The sequence below is a fragment of the Episyrphus balteatus genome, chromosome 2, assembly GCF_945859705.1.
Source record: "Episyrphus balteatus chromosome 2, idEpiBalt1.1, whole genome shotgun sequence".
Taxonomy (NCBI): domain Eukaryota; kingdom Metazoa; phylum Arthropoda; class Insecta; order Diptera; family Syrphidae; genus Episyrphus; species Episyrphus balteatus.
The window spans coordinates 131423118-131438762 of record NC_079135.1 but is presented as its reverse complement, the minus strand read 5'-3'; the positions used below and the strand labels follow the sequence as shown (position 1 = coordinate 131438762).

The following is a 15645-nucleotide window of genomic DNA, read 5'->3' as shown; positions in this document are numbered from 1 at the left end:
TGCTGTCATTTTTCAATTTCGAAAAAAATAAGCAGAAAAACGGGATTTCATTCAAGCACAAGTGAAGTAAAAATACATTTTTATTAAAAGAAATCATTTAAAAAAGTGACGAAAAATAATAATTTAATCCCAAAAAAAACTAAAATAATACATCCCAGTTAAATATTTATACAAAATAATATGTCTGCGCTATCAACTATAGCGGCTTTTGATGATATTCGGCGTTGCATTCATGTGCTAACCGATGGAACCGCCGAAGAAGGTTTGAATTTATATTTAATTGTTATTTGATCATAATTACATATTAATTGGACTCATAAATGATTGCAGAGTTTTTAAAAGTCCTTAAATTGCAAGAAGCATTCCGTTTGGAATGTTTGAGTGGCACTCGAGAAGCACAGCGAATACAAAAAGAATTGGACGCTTCTCTACAAAATATGGCCGATTTGGAAACGAAATTGTTTCATGCAAGGCGTCTCCTTGAAATGGAAAGCAAAGCTAGACGAGAAGCCGAACACGATCGTGATCAAATGGTATGTATATTTCTCTTTTATGAAAAAAAAAAACTAGATTATACGTACCTACATAATACTAAAAAATACACGGGAAAAAATAAGTAATTTTTGTTAGCTCCTCTCTTTGTCACACACATTCATCGCTACACCTCCTGCTAAAGTTGTATGATGGAAGATGAAACTAGTTTCAATTTAGTTGATAACAATATAGAATATTACAGGCAGTAAATAAAAAACGTAGAAGTTTAAAAATAGTTATTGAGTTTACGATTAGTCTATAGTTTGTCCAAGACGAGTCTAAAGTTGCCTTCCTCCATTTAAACACTTAACTTTAATAATTACCCACCATTTGGGGTGATGGTAATTTTAAAATTTTCTACTCAACTGCGTGCACTGAAGATTAGATTAGAGAAATACATGTAAGAAATATACTTAATTTTAATGCAGTTTTGTCTTTTCCAACAATTGCCATGATTTCGAGTTAGACCATAACTCTTCAATCGCTTCGCTCATATGCCCCATGTGGCGTTCCCTGTTGACTGTTGCGTTTGTTTTGGAACGTTGCGTCGTATGCTGTTATCTTTGGCACTGCGTTTTCAAGACTCCATTCTTTGTACAAGAGTATCAGGGATAGGTACAGCTTTTAGTGGTGCTGTAATCAGAATTTTCCTAGCACGTCACGTTTTTTAGATACTTACATTTGAAAGTCTTTTGAATAAACTTGTAAAAAAATTAGAAAAAAAGATAAGTTTTTTATTAATAATGTCATTGCTAAACCACATTTTGAGTATTGTTCAAATATTTTGTTTTTATGTTATGAAAGTTCAGTTGCCATACTACAAAAATTGCAAAATAAAGCAATGAGATAACATTTTGTAATGTAATAAATATACGTCAGTTAATTTTATGTTAGAAGCTTTAAAATGGCTTACCGTTAAACAAAGAGTTGTTAGGAATATGTTAATGTTTGTCTTTAAAATTTAAAATAATTTAATGTCAATATATTTGTCAAGATATGTTCAGTATGTTCGTGAAGTTCAACCGTATGCACTTAGAAATATGAATGATATAAAAGACTGCCTAATTTTCTCAAAATTCCCTTATATACAAAGGTTTCAAGATTTTTAATAATTTACCGAGTCATGTCAAATGTGAAACAAATATAAAAAGAATTAAGAGAAGCATTGTGGAATTTGTAGGACTGAAATTGAAATTAAAATTATAATTTGTTAATTGTTACTAAAGCCTAAATACTGTGCTAATAAATATTTATCTATCTAGGTATCTATATTCCTTTTATAAAATCTCAAAAACACATTTTTTTGCTGTTTTCTCAAAATCTTGACGTGATAGAATTTTTTTCGGATTCGACCTCAGCAAAGCAAAACCATAAAAAAGTATACTTTTGTTCCTAGGAGAAACAAAATTTGCAAGGCAGTTTATCGAATCAAAAATAAGATACCAATTTCTAGATAGAAAAATAGTACATAAATTACAAAACACGTGTAAATTTGTTTTAATGTATTTTATTATTACATTTTCCTTAATTAAGGTGTTTTTGTTCATGTGGGATTTACGAAAACCTGCAGGATTTCAATATTTTTGCTATTTTTGTCAATTAGTATCTAAAAATGGGTGTAAACTTAAACAAAGTACTTATTACTTTGGTGTCATGTTATGAGAAATAAGTCCTTCAAATTTGAATATGAATAATAGTTTTATTTTACCATTTAGACCATTAGAAAAGAATAATTTGGTTTCTACGGAAAAATATTACTGCCATTTACGGAAAAATCGATCTTAAAAATTGATTTTTTGTTTTTTTTTTTTTTTTAAATTTTTCTCAATATTTTCTGAAATAAAAGTATAGGTTTTAATCGTAATTGTTTGCTTCTTAATGTCAATAAATGTAATTTTGTGAGTTTTACGAGAAAACTATCTAAAATTCCTTTCAATTATTTGTTAAATGGAGTTTCCTTGTCGAATGTAAGTCAAGTTTCTGTTCTTGGTGTCTTATTTGATCCTTAACTAGAATTTATAGAACACATCAATTCCATAAGCAATAAAGCCAATTCGCTTCTCGGTTGGATTAAGAGAGAGTCACGTCAGTTTTCCGATCCTTTTATTGCAAAACAGCTATTCGTAACTTTTATTAGACCCATCCTAGAGTACGCTTGTCAGGTTTGGTCACCTCATTATGAGTGTCACATAGCGAGGCTAGAACGAGTTCAAAAAAGATTTTTACGGTTTGCCTTAAGAGGCTTAGGATAGACCAACCCTTACAACCTCCCCCCACACATAGACAGACTCAAACTCATTGACATGCCTTGTCTTCAGAATGGTAGGTAGGTAGGTAGAGATGGCGGTCAAGGCAAACCGTGTTTGATTGACCCAATTAGCGCAGGATGCGCCGTTTTGATACCAAAACTTATGAAACCTGTGAGTGATAATTGGATTTATTTGAAATACATTTTTTAATTGGTTTTAAAAGAGGGAAAAACAAGTGTTAGGCAGTCCTAAAACCACTTTGTTGCATTTAGGAACGAGATCAAGTCTTTGATCTTTGATTCTGAGATGTTATCTATGACATTAAAGAATTCACTCCCCAGAGAGAGTGCTCTATTCCTAGCAAGGGCGGGACATTGACATAAGAAATGGAAGACCTGTCTTCAGAATAGAAGGTCTTATTTATGTTTTTCGTTCATTGTAAAATTAATTAATGGGAAAATAGAATATTTGCACCTTTTGTCCCGCATTAATTTTAATATTCCTCAACGCAATTTCAGATTTCATAATTTATTTGACCAATCACTTAATTTCTCTCCTAAATTTCAATCCAATTTTTACTCGATTTTGTAATTTATACCTAATTATTATGTTTTGTTAAAATTTGTAAATTCATGTAAATTGAAGCTAGTATTTAGCTGTACTAAATAAATAAATTATCTACAACTTTTGCATTTAACTTTTTTCGTAAATGCCAAAATTTTGTGTTTACGTCAAACTATACGTGAATATCTCAGCAACGAAAAAAGATAGGAAAAAACCAATAACAGATTTGAAAAGAGCAACCTCGAAAACATAAGACTGCATACCTGGTCCAAAATGCAATTTGGCGTATATGGCAATCCAATACTAGGGCCACGATATGTGTTGCTGTTTGCAGATCTATTTTACTTTGGTTCTACTTTTGTATTAAAAAATATCACTGGAGTTTGATTGAATAAAAAAGAATATATATTTTACAATTTATAAAGTTTCGCCCAGGTACGACAGTGGGCTCATCACTTAGATCTGTCGTACCCTTACTAAGACGCCTTATTTTGGTCGATGTTTACCGACACTATATAAAACTCACAGCATGAATATACTGGGAATTTGTTTAAATTCAGACACTTAGAAAATGTATGCCCGTGGTCAGGCTGATATAATAACGAAGAAAAAAATAACAAAAAATAATAAAAATAATAAATAATAATAATAAAAAATTATTAAAATTATTTTTATTTTAAGTGGAGCGATTGAATATAATTCAATTTATAAGTTCAAGTGACCTCAACTCCAAAAATTTATAAAGCGTTTCGCCCAGGTACAACAGTGGGCTCATCAATTAGATCTGTCGTACCCTTGCTAAGACCACGGGCATACATTTTCTAAGTGTCTGAATTTAAACCAATTCCCTTAGAATATTAAAATTCCCAGTATATTCATGCTGTGAGCTTTATATAGTGTCGGTAAACATCGACCAAAATAAGGCGTCTCCACTTAAAATAAAAATTATTTTAATAATTTTTTATTATTTTTGTTATTTTTTTCTTCGTTAATATACACTTAGGAGCAAAAAAATGGAATCAAACTTTTGCGTTTTTTTAAAACGTTAATTGGCCAGGGTGTAATTGACATACATGAATGTTAATTGCACCATTAAAAAGCTTGAAACAAAGGCTTTAAATCAATACTAGGAACTTTAAAACCCGTTCACTTTATAAGGATCCAATCAACATAAATGAAGCATGTAAGCAAAAAAAGACTGAAACTGAAACAGAGAGTATCTGGAAAATTTAACATTTTAAAAAAATTAAGTGCAATTTATTGACAGATAACGTCAATAGTAACGGTAGGAAAACAAACTGAAATTGAAGCAGAGAATATCAAGAAAATTTAACATTTAGAAAAAAATGAAGTGCAATTTATTGACAGATAGCTATGATACTATCGTATGCATTTTGAAGTTTTTACTAACAATTAAAAGTAAAAAATTCAAGCTTTTAAATGAGACCATAAAACTTGAAGAAACATTATTTTATCCATTGCAATTTTTGTTTTAAATAAAAATTATCTTTTTTGATTCCGTTTTTTTGCTCTTAAGTGTATATTTTATTCCAAAATAAAATTAAGTACAATTTTAAATTCAAAATATTTTAATATTTTAAAAATATAATCGTCTATTCCAAAAACAGGAGAAAAAAATAATAGCTGTGGCTGAGCTTCTTCGCAACGAACGTGACATTAATGAGGAAACCAAAGACAAACTTGCATTCCTCAATACATTCCAACAAAAGAAACGCAAATCATTGAATACACATATTGAAGAGAAATTTGGCAATGACATTAATTCAACGGGCTCTTTCCTTTCCGATCTCTCTCTCACACAATCCGAAGATGATTTTCTAGATGTCCGTACTTCAAAGAATTGGCAAAAACATCGCCCATCATTGCCAAAGAATACAGGACCTTTTGTTGGTGGCAAACGATCACGTTTAAGCACAGGAACTCCTAAAGCTCCAACTCCACAGAGACGTTCAGGTGTTAATAATGCCAATGCCAATAAACACACATTGGAAATTGGAGCGAATGAGAAAATTTGTGCAACAACAAAAGTTTCAATTCCACAAGATGGCAGTGGTACTATTCGTGCCGAGTCAACAATTGAAGCAATTCCAATTACTGTCGATGAACAACAACACCATCATCATCGACAACAGGAGGAAGTGGTTATCTCAAGTCCTCAATCGAAAATGCCAAGACCAAGTAACAACTGCACTCCAATGCGTCCGTCTCCACATAAGGAAAATCCTGTGACTTTGTCAGTAAATCCCTTTCCACCTGCTTCGCCAGCAGTGAAACATCGCAGCATGATGCGTCAACACAATTTCTCTTCGAAAACTTTCATTCGAACAGACACATGCACTCATTGCCAGAAAAAGTAATTTTCTTATTTTGATTATCTTTAATTTTTGTTTCATTTTATTTATCTTTTCTCTTTTTTATTAGAATTCGTTTTGGTTCTGTGGCTTTGAAATGCCGTGATTGCCAACTTTGCTGCCATGTTGACTGTCGTGGACTTCTCACTGTGACATGCGTTCCACAGAGTGGAACTCCCACTCTAAAGGGTCTAATGGGTTACATAAGCGACCATGCTCCACCAATTTCACCCATGATTCCAGCCCTAATCGTCCATTGTGTATTTGAGATTGAAAATCGTGGCCTCAATGAAGTGGGAATTTACCGTGTTTCGGGTTCTGAGAGGGAAGTAAAAGCACTTAAAGAGAGATTCCTTCGCGGAAAGGGAAAACCACATCTAGCAGACATAGACGTCCATGTGTTGTGTGGTTGTATCAAAGACTTCTTGCGTTCTCTTCGAGAACCTCTAATCCCAACAGGCTTATGGAAAGATTTCTGTAATGCAGTGCAAGATGTCACTGAAAACGATATACAAAGAAATTTGTACAATGCAATCAACCAAATGCCACAGGCGAATCGTGACACGCTAGCTTTTCTCATTCTACATTTCCAGCGTATAGCTGAGTGTCCTGAAGTGCGAATGCCCATCGAGAATATATCTCGAGTTTTTGGCCCAACAATTGTTGGCTATTCGAGCCCTGATCCAGATCAACATGCCATATTCACCGAGATCCACATGCAATTCTCGGTTATGCAAAATTTAATGAAGATACCCTCTGGATACTGGACACAGTATGTTGATTTTGATAAGGAGAACACTCGCACTAATAATGGTTCATCAGAACCACAAACTCCAGTTAATAATAAGGAAACCTTTTACTCTCTTTATGGTTTGAAAATTTAAGCATAATCATAAATCATTTCATATTGATTTTGTATTTTTTTTGTATTACAGCTACACCACTCAAGAGTACATTGAAGAAAAGGAAGTTCTATGCTACTCCACCTTATTCGCATAAGAAAAAATAACAATTCATCAATAACATCCGAAAGATACTGAAATACCTGTTTTAATTGAATGAAATTTATTATTATATATTACGTTTTTCTTGGTTCTGTAGTTGAATTTTGTATTTTTATTTAATTTACACACACAAATGCACATTTTTTTTTCTATTTTCTATTTTTTGAAATACTGGGAGAGTTAAGTTAATAAATTTTTTTGGGTCAACAACGTTAGAAATTTATTTGCTCATTTTTTTTTTTAATTTATAATAAAAAGATTAAAAATGTAATCAAAATCACAGAAGGTGTAAAATAGAAAAGTGTCTTGCGTCCTCTGTTCTTTTCTTAATATCAGTGCTTTGCTATCTACTTGGAGATAAAAAGACGGACCCAAAAGTTCATCAGTTATTCTTTACTGAAGAAGATGATGGATCAATAATAAGTGAACATCCTATGTGATGGTTCGATATGAATTTTTTCTGACTATGATAAACGGAAAAGTATTGAATGAATTGATGAGCACGAAATCCACATTATCAGGTGTGTTTTAGGCATTAGTCATGTAGATCTGGATTAGGATTAATTTTACACGTAAAACAAAAACAACACGCAATCTTGCCTTTTATCGGGACCATTTTCATTGAACCAAAAATAAGTTTCTATTTTGTTAGTTTGTAGGGAGAAAAATAAGAGATAGAAAAAGAGTTGGAAAATAATCAAACTTGAAAAAAGCTGACATTTCACGGTCTAGATTGGGATGTATTGAGTTTGGCATCGCGGGGGTATGTAGGTAATAGAAGTGAGGGGTGATACAATCCGTCACTTCTGTTTGCCACAAACTGCATGAGGTCAGGCTCAATCATTCCAATCTAAATAAATGGTCTATGATTAAAAGTTGAGGACTGCTATTGATTGCCCACTTAACATTTACTCCACTTTATGGACTTTTTCAAGAAATCGAAATAATCTAAAAAGATACAAAAGAAATGTAGTATACAACCCGGAACAGGGATTCGGTAATAGAATTGATAGAAAAACTAAATAGTAACGTTAGCTTTAGCCTGAGAAGAACTTAAAAAAAAAAACTGCAAGTGATTTAAAATGCACTATCGTCTTTGGAATCCATGAATTTTTATAAGTCAAAGAGTGTACCAAAAGCACGTCGGATAATTTAAAAGCCAAATACAGTCACAAAATCCTGATCTCAACACTTAACAAAATTTTGAATCATGATGCTGAACTTTCAGCGAACAGATTACGGCAATGAATTTTTCAACAAAGAAATGAGAAAATTAAAATTCAAACGACTTCCCCTTACAAACCTTAAACGTCGCTGAAAGCATGAATCGAATAATTGTAGAGCGTGCTAGGTGCTTTTTGTTCGATGCATCTTTGCCAAAGTAGTTGGGGGTCGACGTCGTTTCGACATCTGTTTATTAAACAGTGGCATAGGTACCTCATGAGAAAATAGAAAGAAGATTGATTCGAAAAGTGAAGAATTAGTTTTGGTGGAATATAGTAGTGCAGATACGAAGGGTTCCCTGTTAATTCGAATGGGACAATCGTTAATCTAGGTAGATTCTAGGTAAATATTCAACTTTCGTATATTTGACAATCATTCGAAATCTTTAAATGACACACCATACATTTTTAGGTGTTTCTTTTTTTTAACGTCATTGGCCAAGTTCGTTAAAATGCGCTCCAACAAATTATTTAAAAATATGTTCACCAAAAAATGGTGAAATCTTCAAGTGACATCTGTTGATCGATCTCGTTACTAATTTTTTCCCATAAAAAATATATTTGTTAGGGAAATTTAGTCAACACTCAAACCTTTTATTATTGGTATAATAAATGGCTGTCTTTTGGGACATGAAAATCACTCTGTTTCATTTATTCATTGCATCTCTTTTTATTTAAACCCTACATCTCTGTCTGACTGTATTTTATTTTAGCCAATCAGAATAAAATTAATTCAGCCATATTGAATTTCAATAATCCCCTCCAAATGATACCAGTTTGTTTAGTTTATTTTTATATCAATAGGTTAACGCCCATGTCGCTCGCTACCTGAATTTTTATGTTTTGTGTATTTTTGGTTTGTTTTTTTATAGCTGTCATTTCATGTTTCATTTAGGACATGAAAACAGTTTCTATACATTTCACAGTAAATTATTAAAGGTACCTACTGGAAAACAAAATAAGAGACTGTTTTTTATTTCGATTAAACATTCCAAATCAAGTAACTACCTAAGGAATATTTTTCCAAAAAAAAAATATCTATACCTAACCCTACACAATTATAGGTCTACGTACAACGTACGTTAGTATTAAATATATTATAGGTACTTGCAATTTCTTTGAATTTGATTGTTATAAAGTAGGTTGATTTGGAATTCATTTATCCATGAATTATGTATGTAGGTACATACACTCAGTCACAAAAGTAAGTATACATCCCTATCTTTGTTTAACCAAGACCTCAAAAAAAAAAATCTAACACATTTTGGAAAAAAAATTAAATGTGGTTTTATTTCATTAATCATTACCTACATATTTACAAAAAAAAATTTGTCAAATAATCAATACTAAATGAAAAAGTGACAAAAAACTAAACACAGTACAAAATTTCGCATTACAAAAGTAAGTATACAGAGAAGAAAAAACTATGAAAATCGATGTTAAAAGTATAAATACCCAAATTTTTTTGGGAATTAATATATTTTAGGCTACCCCCTAGACTTGACGAGGTCAAACTCACTTGAAGGCATTGATTTTACTAGATTTTTTGCAACATTTGGGCCGAATCTTATTCACTCTTCCTATAAGACTCGTTTCAGCTAATCCTTTGAATGCTTCCTTACTTTTCTCACCAAATGGTCTCACAGATGCTAAATAGTATCCAAATCGGGTGACTGGGGGACGTTTGGATCTGGTTTTTAAAGTTTTTGATCAAAAATTCACTCAAAAAGACCGAGTTTTGCTTAGGGTCGTTACCTTTATTGAAGATAATCAATCCATCTTAGCCTAATTATTCGACACTCTGGTGCAGGTTTGTCTATTAAATATCTAAAAAAGAATACCCATCCATTTTTTCCTCAAGGAGACCAAGTAACCCACACCGAAAGCTATAAGCAAAACCCCCATACCATAAACGAATCACTGCCGTTTTTACCAGTACCTTCCTTTCTTTTCGGATCTACTTCTTTTCTCGGTTTTCTAGAAATATTGCCACATCCATAACTCATATGCACGTAAGACGAAGTGTACTGCTCAGATGGAGCTGGTAAAATTTGGAGAAAGATACAAAAGTAACAAAATCCTATCAAAAAGCTGGTACTGGTAAAAACGGCAGTGATTCGTTTATGGTATGGGGGTTTTGCTTATAGCTTTCGGTGTGGGTTACTTGGTCTCCTTGAGGAAAAAATGGATGGGTATTAAGGTGGTCCAATTTTTTGGTTTTTACATTTCCGTTGTTCCCCACTCAAAAATTGGTTGCATTTGTGTTTTGTATTACTCACATGAAATTTCAGATTTTTAGGTGAAGTGTAAGTGGGCGCTCAACAGGCTCAAAGTTTTTGCTCAGATGCTGTTCTCGCTAGGTGCTCATGCTTAGTAATAAACTTTTTTTTTAATTTATCAAGTGAATAAAGTTGTAACGTGGTAAAGTTTTTCATGATATGTTTTTTTTTTCATAAAAAACCACTAGTTAAGTGATGTTTTCACAGATTTTTTGTGTTCACTTAAATTCGTCTGTAAGTATTTTTTGCTTAAAGTTAAAACAAAACAGAATTAATCAATGAAATATGAATGACTCAAAACCAAAGAAACATGATAATCATTAACTTGGTTCTCGCAATCATGCGTGCTTATCATATTTAAGCCAAATTCCAACTCGAAGCCAAGTCCTATTACAATATAATTAGATATTAAGGATACAAAAGTCTAATATTTCAAAGCTGATGAGCGCCCTCTTCTTTTTACTTTTGAAAGCTAATACTTTCAGCATATGTTGGTATAGATATCTGTAGCAAAATAATGGGTGGGGAAGTAATGAATTATATGGTTTATTTTTTTGCCTAATAACGTGGACCACACTAATGGGTATTCTTTTTTAGATATTTAATAGACAAACCTGCACCAGAGTGTCGAATAATTAGGCTAAGATGGATTGATTATCTTCAATAAAGGTAACGACCCTAAGCAAAACTCGGTCTTTTTGAGTGAATTTTTGATCAAAAACTTTAAAAACCAGATCCAAACGTCCCCCAGTCACCCGATTTGGATACTATTTAGCATCTGTGAGACCATTTGGTGAGAAAAGTAAGGAAGCATTCAAAGGATTAGCTGAAACGAGTCTTATAGGAAGAGTGAATAAGATTCGGCCCAAATGTTGCAAAAAATCTAGTAAAATCAATGCCTTCAAGTGAGTTTGACCTCGTCAAGTCTAGGGGGTAGCCTAAAATATATTAATTCCCAAAAAAATTTGGGTATTTATACTTTTAACATCGATTTTCATAGTTTTTTCTTCTCTGTATACTTACTTTTGTAATGCGAAATTTTGTACTGTGTTTAGTTTTTTGTCACTTTTTCATTTAGTATTGATTATTTGACAAATTTTTTTTTGTAAATATGTAGGTAATGATTAATGAAATAAAACCACATTTAAATTTTTTTCGAAAATGTGTTAGATTTTTTTTTTGAGGTCTTGGTTAAACAAAGATAGGGGTGTATACTTACTTTTGTGACTGAGTGTATATCCTACAGACATATGTACATATATACCGACATATAAGGGTGGCTCGACTTTTATTTTTGTTTCTTATTTTCGAATTCGGGCATTGATAGAAATATAAGTTTATAATTATAAACGAACAAAGCTGTATAAGTAATCAAATTTTTTAAGTAGGTACAGTCAAGTTTTTAGTTTAGTTTTATTGACTTCAAAAATATACACATTTCTTAATCTTATAAAATATAATAAAGGTATCACATAGTCTTCTGTGGTTTGGCCGAGACCGGGCCGTCTACCAGATGGACATTTAAATTAAATTTATGCATACTTATATGTAAATGAAAAACTAAAGTACATTATAAAAATATTATCAAAATTTTTTTTCTGGGTATAAGTATAAGGTTAGAGGATAAAATTAGTGTCAAATGAAAGATAAGTTGATACTGAAAATGAAAAAATAGGGTTGCCACTTTTAAAATGGGAACTTCAATGTGGCAACCCTATTTTAAAGAAAAACTGTCACATAGCTAATATATTCTTTTTTTTTTTTGTTTTGGCCGGATAAAAAAATTTTTGAAATGCCAAACGAAAGTCAAAATAGTAAAAAACAAATAATAAAATAATATAAAGAACGTTACCCTACAAATGTGGAAAAACCATTCAAATGAAAACAACACTGAAAAAAATCTTCTTTGAACAAAACAGTATAACTTTTTATGCACTAAAAAGCTAAACTATACACCAAATTTTAGATAATACTCCCTTCTATCTAAAAAATGTAGGGTGCCACCTCGCGAATGCAGACAAGTACTCGGCAACCCTACTTAAATGCTAAAAAAACACTAAAATCACTTGTTTTTTTGGCCAAAGTGTATAATATTTGATAGAGTTAAAGGATATAAAATACATCATATATTAGCTAAGACTCTCTTCTATCTAAAAAAATGTTGGGTGGCACCTCACAAATGCGGACAAGTACTCAGAAACCCTACGAAATGCTAAAAAAACAAGTGATTTTACTGTTTTTTAGCATTTCAGTAGGGTTGCCGAGTATTATATATTAATTATACTTCAGATAGGTCCAGTATTTCAATTCCAAATTAACGTCTACTAAAGGTATATTCGATAAATCTGATATCGTTTTTTTTAAGGGGTAGGGGAAACACCGGGGACAAAAGTAACAAGCAATATGTTGCCGTTTTGTATTGTAATAATTTTTTTTTACGATGAAGCAAGTCCTTCATAAATTATGATATAATAACTGTCTCTCACTCAGTTTTTTTTTTATTATAAAAAATTGGCCATATCTCTGAAATTAATAAATCCATTCGAAGGATTTGAAAATTGTATATTCTTTTTTAAGACATTAGCCATAGGTAATATTTTATCATTTTGTTTAATCACTTAATCACACTTATAGATTTTAAGATTATTAGGTACCTCTTGTTAATTAAATTTTAGGAATTCACAAAAACTTATATTCTCACCCTCAAAAACATATAAAAACACCTTTATATTGCGTTTACCTTAAAATCTATACTAAGAGAGAGTGTATAACTTTGAGATGTTTAAGATGAGTAGGGGAATAGTATTTTCCTAAATTGTTTTTATCACAAACCAAAAATGGCCAAGTTATTCATTAAAACTTGTTTTTCTTTAAATATACTAGATGATGACTTTGGTTCAAGCTCGATTTTTGGCTTTAAGCTCTCAGAGTGACCCCAGGGTGGGGTCAAAATCCCGAAAACTCACATCCCGAATATCCAAAACCCCGAAAATCTAAAACCCCAAAACCATAGAATCTCGAAAATACAGAATGCCGAAAACCCAGAATTGCGAAGACCCAAAATCCCGAATGGGACCCTGATATCCCGAAAAATGATAAAAAATGAGAAATTTGGGAAAATTTTCCATTTTATATAATTTTTCGGGATTTCGAAAAATGACAATAGGTATCGGCTAATTTTATCATAATCTTTGCTTTCAAAGCTTAGAATATGATTCACAAAGTCAACTGGTTTTATAATTTGATTAGACAAAGCAAACAAAAATTTGGTTAGAAAAAAATATTACGCATACGCCACAGTGACCTTTTAAATTTAAACTTTACGACAAATAGCTTTAACAAAAATTGAAATCAATTGGATTTTTAACAGTGTTTGTTCCTTTTTAAATGATTATAAAAACGTCACACCAATAACTGGATTCTTAAAAAATTAGTTCATTAAAAAGCGCCAAATAGAGTGTTAATAGCTTTACAGTGTTGAACTAATCCGTTTGTCATAAGCATAAACTATACAAGGATATTCAGTAACGTTACGTGATTGATTGTCTGTACGTGACAGACTTTTTTCCGACAAGCATAACCCATTATTGTGCACCTCCTATTAACAGAGGAAATTAAAAAATTCAATCATTCTGTATTAAATACAAAAAAAAACTTATTCAAGTAATCGCTTGAGTGCTTATATGAATGTCTCCCAAAAAGATCTAAAAACCTGTTAACCTAATTTTGAGTTGGTTCAATAGTTTCGGTTTCATTTTCAATTTTATAATTATTATTAAACAAAAAAAATAAACCTACTAATAGACATTCTTAATATGGAAATGTCATTTTTCCCACGGTCGAAAAGATTAAACCACTGGACTGTTAAAATAACCTGCATCCAGCCTGGCAAAGGAGCCGACATCCTGGACAGGGACACCTATACACCATTCCAAAAAAAAACCAAAAAATAAAAAACAGAGTTATTCACCGGCAGGAGTGTATCATCATCATCATCATTCTCATCCTCATAAAAACAGAACTAAGGACCAGCAGCGCTTTTATAGATCCTCTTTTGAAAGAGACACCATCATCGCGTCATCAACAAAGCATATCGAAGGTTCACCGAAATGTGAAAATATAAATAAGAGCCGCTGCACGAATGCTTGATGATGATGATGACGATGATGATGATGCCCTGAAGCTGAAGGTGGAGCAAACAAAAATAAATGTTAGCGCAGGAACCGAAAAACCCAAAAAACCTGGAACCCAAGCTATGAAGAGCCGAAATGAACGTGTTCAACCTAAGTGGGAGATCCAGTCGACACTTCCGCTCCGTCGATTCGCATTAAGGTGTATCTGTATATACCCATAACTTCACACACATCAAGGCTTCAGTTCGTTTTTTTTTTTTAGTTTTATTTTGTGAGAGAGGACCTCTTTTCATACACCTGAACGAAAACAGACAACCGAAAAATATACCTAAGGGGAGTGAAAAATCAATAGATTCATTGATTTAATTGCTGAGTTATATACACCATCATCAACAGCGGCAACAAACAGAAGCTGAAAGCTGATGATGCTGATGCCTACGATGGGTTTTCTTGTTCCAAATTAATGGTAAATGAAAAATGAGGCATCACAAAGATTTTCCATGAAAATCCCATCACTGATGAGGATGACTGATCAGGATCACTCAGTCAAATGAAATGAAAACAAAATTCAACTCAACTCGAATCAAACAAAACTGCTTTCGTTGTCGGAATTGTGAAAGAACGCATTTGTAATCCTTGAACGATTTCATTTCAATTCGTTTATTTTATTTTTTTATTTTTATTTTTTTCCGAAACGATGATGATGTTTTACAAATCTGTGGTGGTCTCTGTCTTCGTGAAATGAGTAAACTTCGATTTTTTAAATTTGACAGTTGGTAGTGGGGGATAATAGACTTACAAGCAAAGAAGTACTGTAGATGTAGGCTAACACCCACTTTTACAAAATTCATGAGATATACCTACTTTTAAAATGCTGAATAAGTTTCGGAGTTGGAAAGGATTTTCAATATATTTGAAACAAAAAAAAAGGATTTTCTCTAGGTTAATTCCACTGTGGAATATACGCTGTCGGAGACCTTTTACGTTTTGTGAACCAAGTTGCTCTGGTTGCGAAACGTTATTTAAAACTCCGTAAAACCCCCAAAATCTGGAGTTAGGGGCAAAAAACGTTTTTTTGGACCTTCACTCATACCTCGATTTCTATTTAGGCATCCTACATAGAAGTTGTAATATACAAAAAATTTAGCGTCTTTTATGTAAAGAATTCTTTTTCAATATTCTGAATATTAAAAAAGTAATAAGCCAAAAAAGTAAAACAAGACGAAAAAAATGACAATTTTAAAGTTTTGAGCACTTTTTATCAAAATTATGAAAAAACCTCCCGAG

At 32.1% G+C, this 15645-nt stretch overlaps 1 protein-coding gene across 1 annotated transcript; it reads left to right on the top strand.

Moving 5' to 3' along the window:
- Positions 1-14: 14 nt before the first annotated feature.
- LOC129909214 (rac GTPase-activating protein 1) lies at positions 15-6933 on the top strand. The gene is made up of 5 exons (XM_055986248.1): positions 15-262; positions 331-533; positions 4976-5721; positions 5790-6589; positions 6655-6933. The coding sequence occupies exons 1-5, from the start codon at positions 181-183 to the stop codon at positions 6726-6728; spliced, it is 1905 nt and encodes a 634-aa protein (XP_055842223.1). The 5' UTR covers positions 15-180; the 3' UTR covers positions 6729-6933.
- Positions 6934-15645: the final 8712 nt, after the last annotated feature.

What these genes read in the sequence shown, in the direction of transcription:
- LOC129909214 (XM_055986248.1), top strand. Translation starts at nt 181, where the DNA reads ATGTCTGCGCTATCAACTATAGCGGCTTTTGATGATATTCGGCGTTGC. An exon ending in CGATGGAACCGCCGAAGAAG is followed by an intron (nt 263 to 330) that starts GTTTGAATTTAT and finishes AAATGATTGCAG; the next exon opens with AGTTTTTAAAAGTCCTTAAA. An exon ending in TGCACTCATTGCCAGAAAAA is followed by an intron (nt 5,722 to 5,789) that starts GTAATTTTCTTA and finishes CTTTTTTATTAG; the next exon opens with AATTCGTTTTGGTTCTGTGG.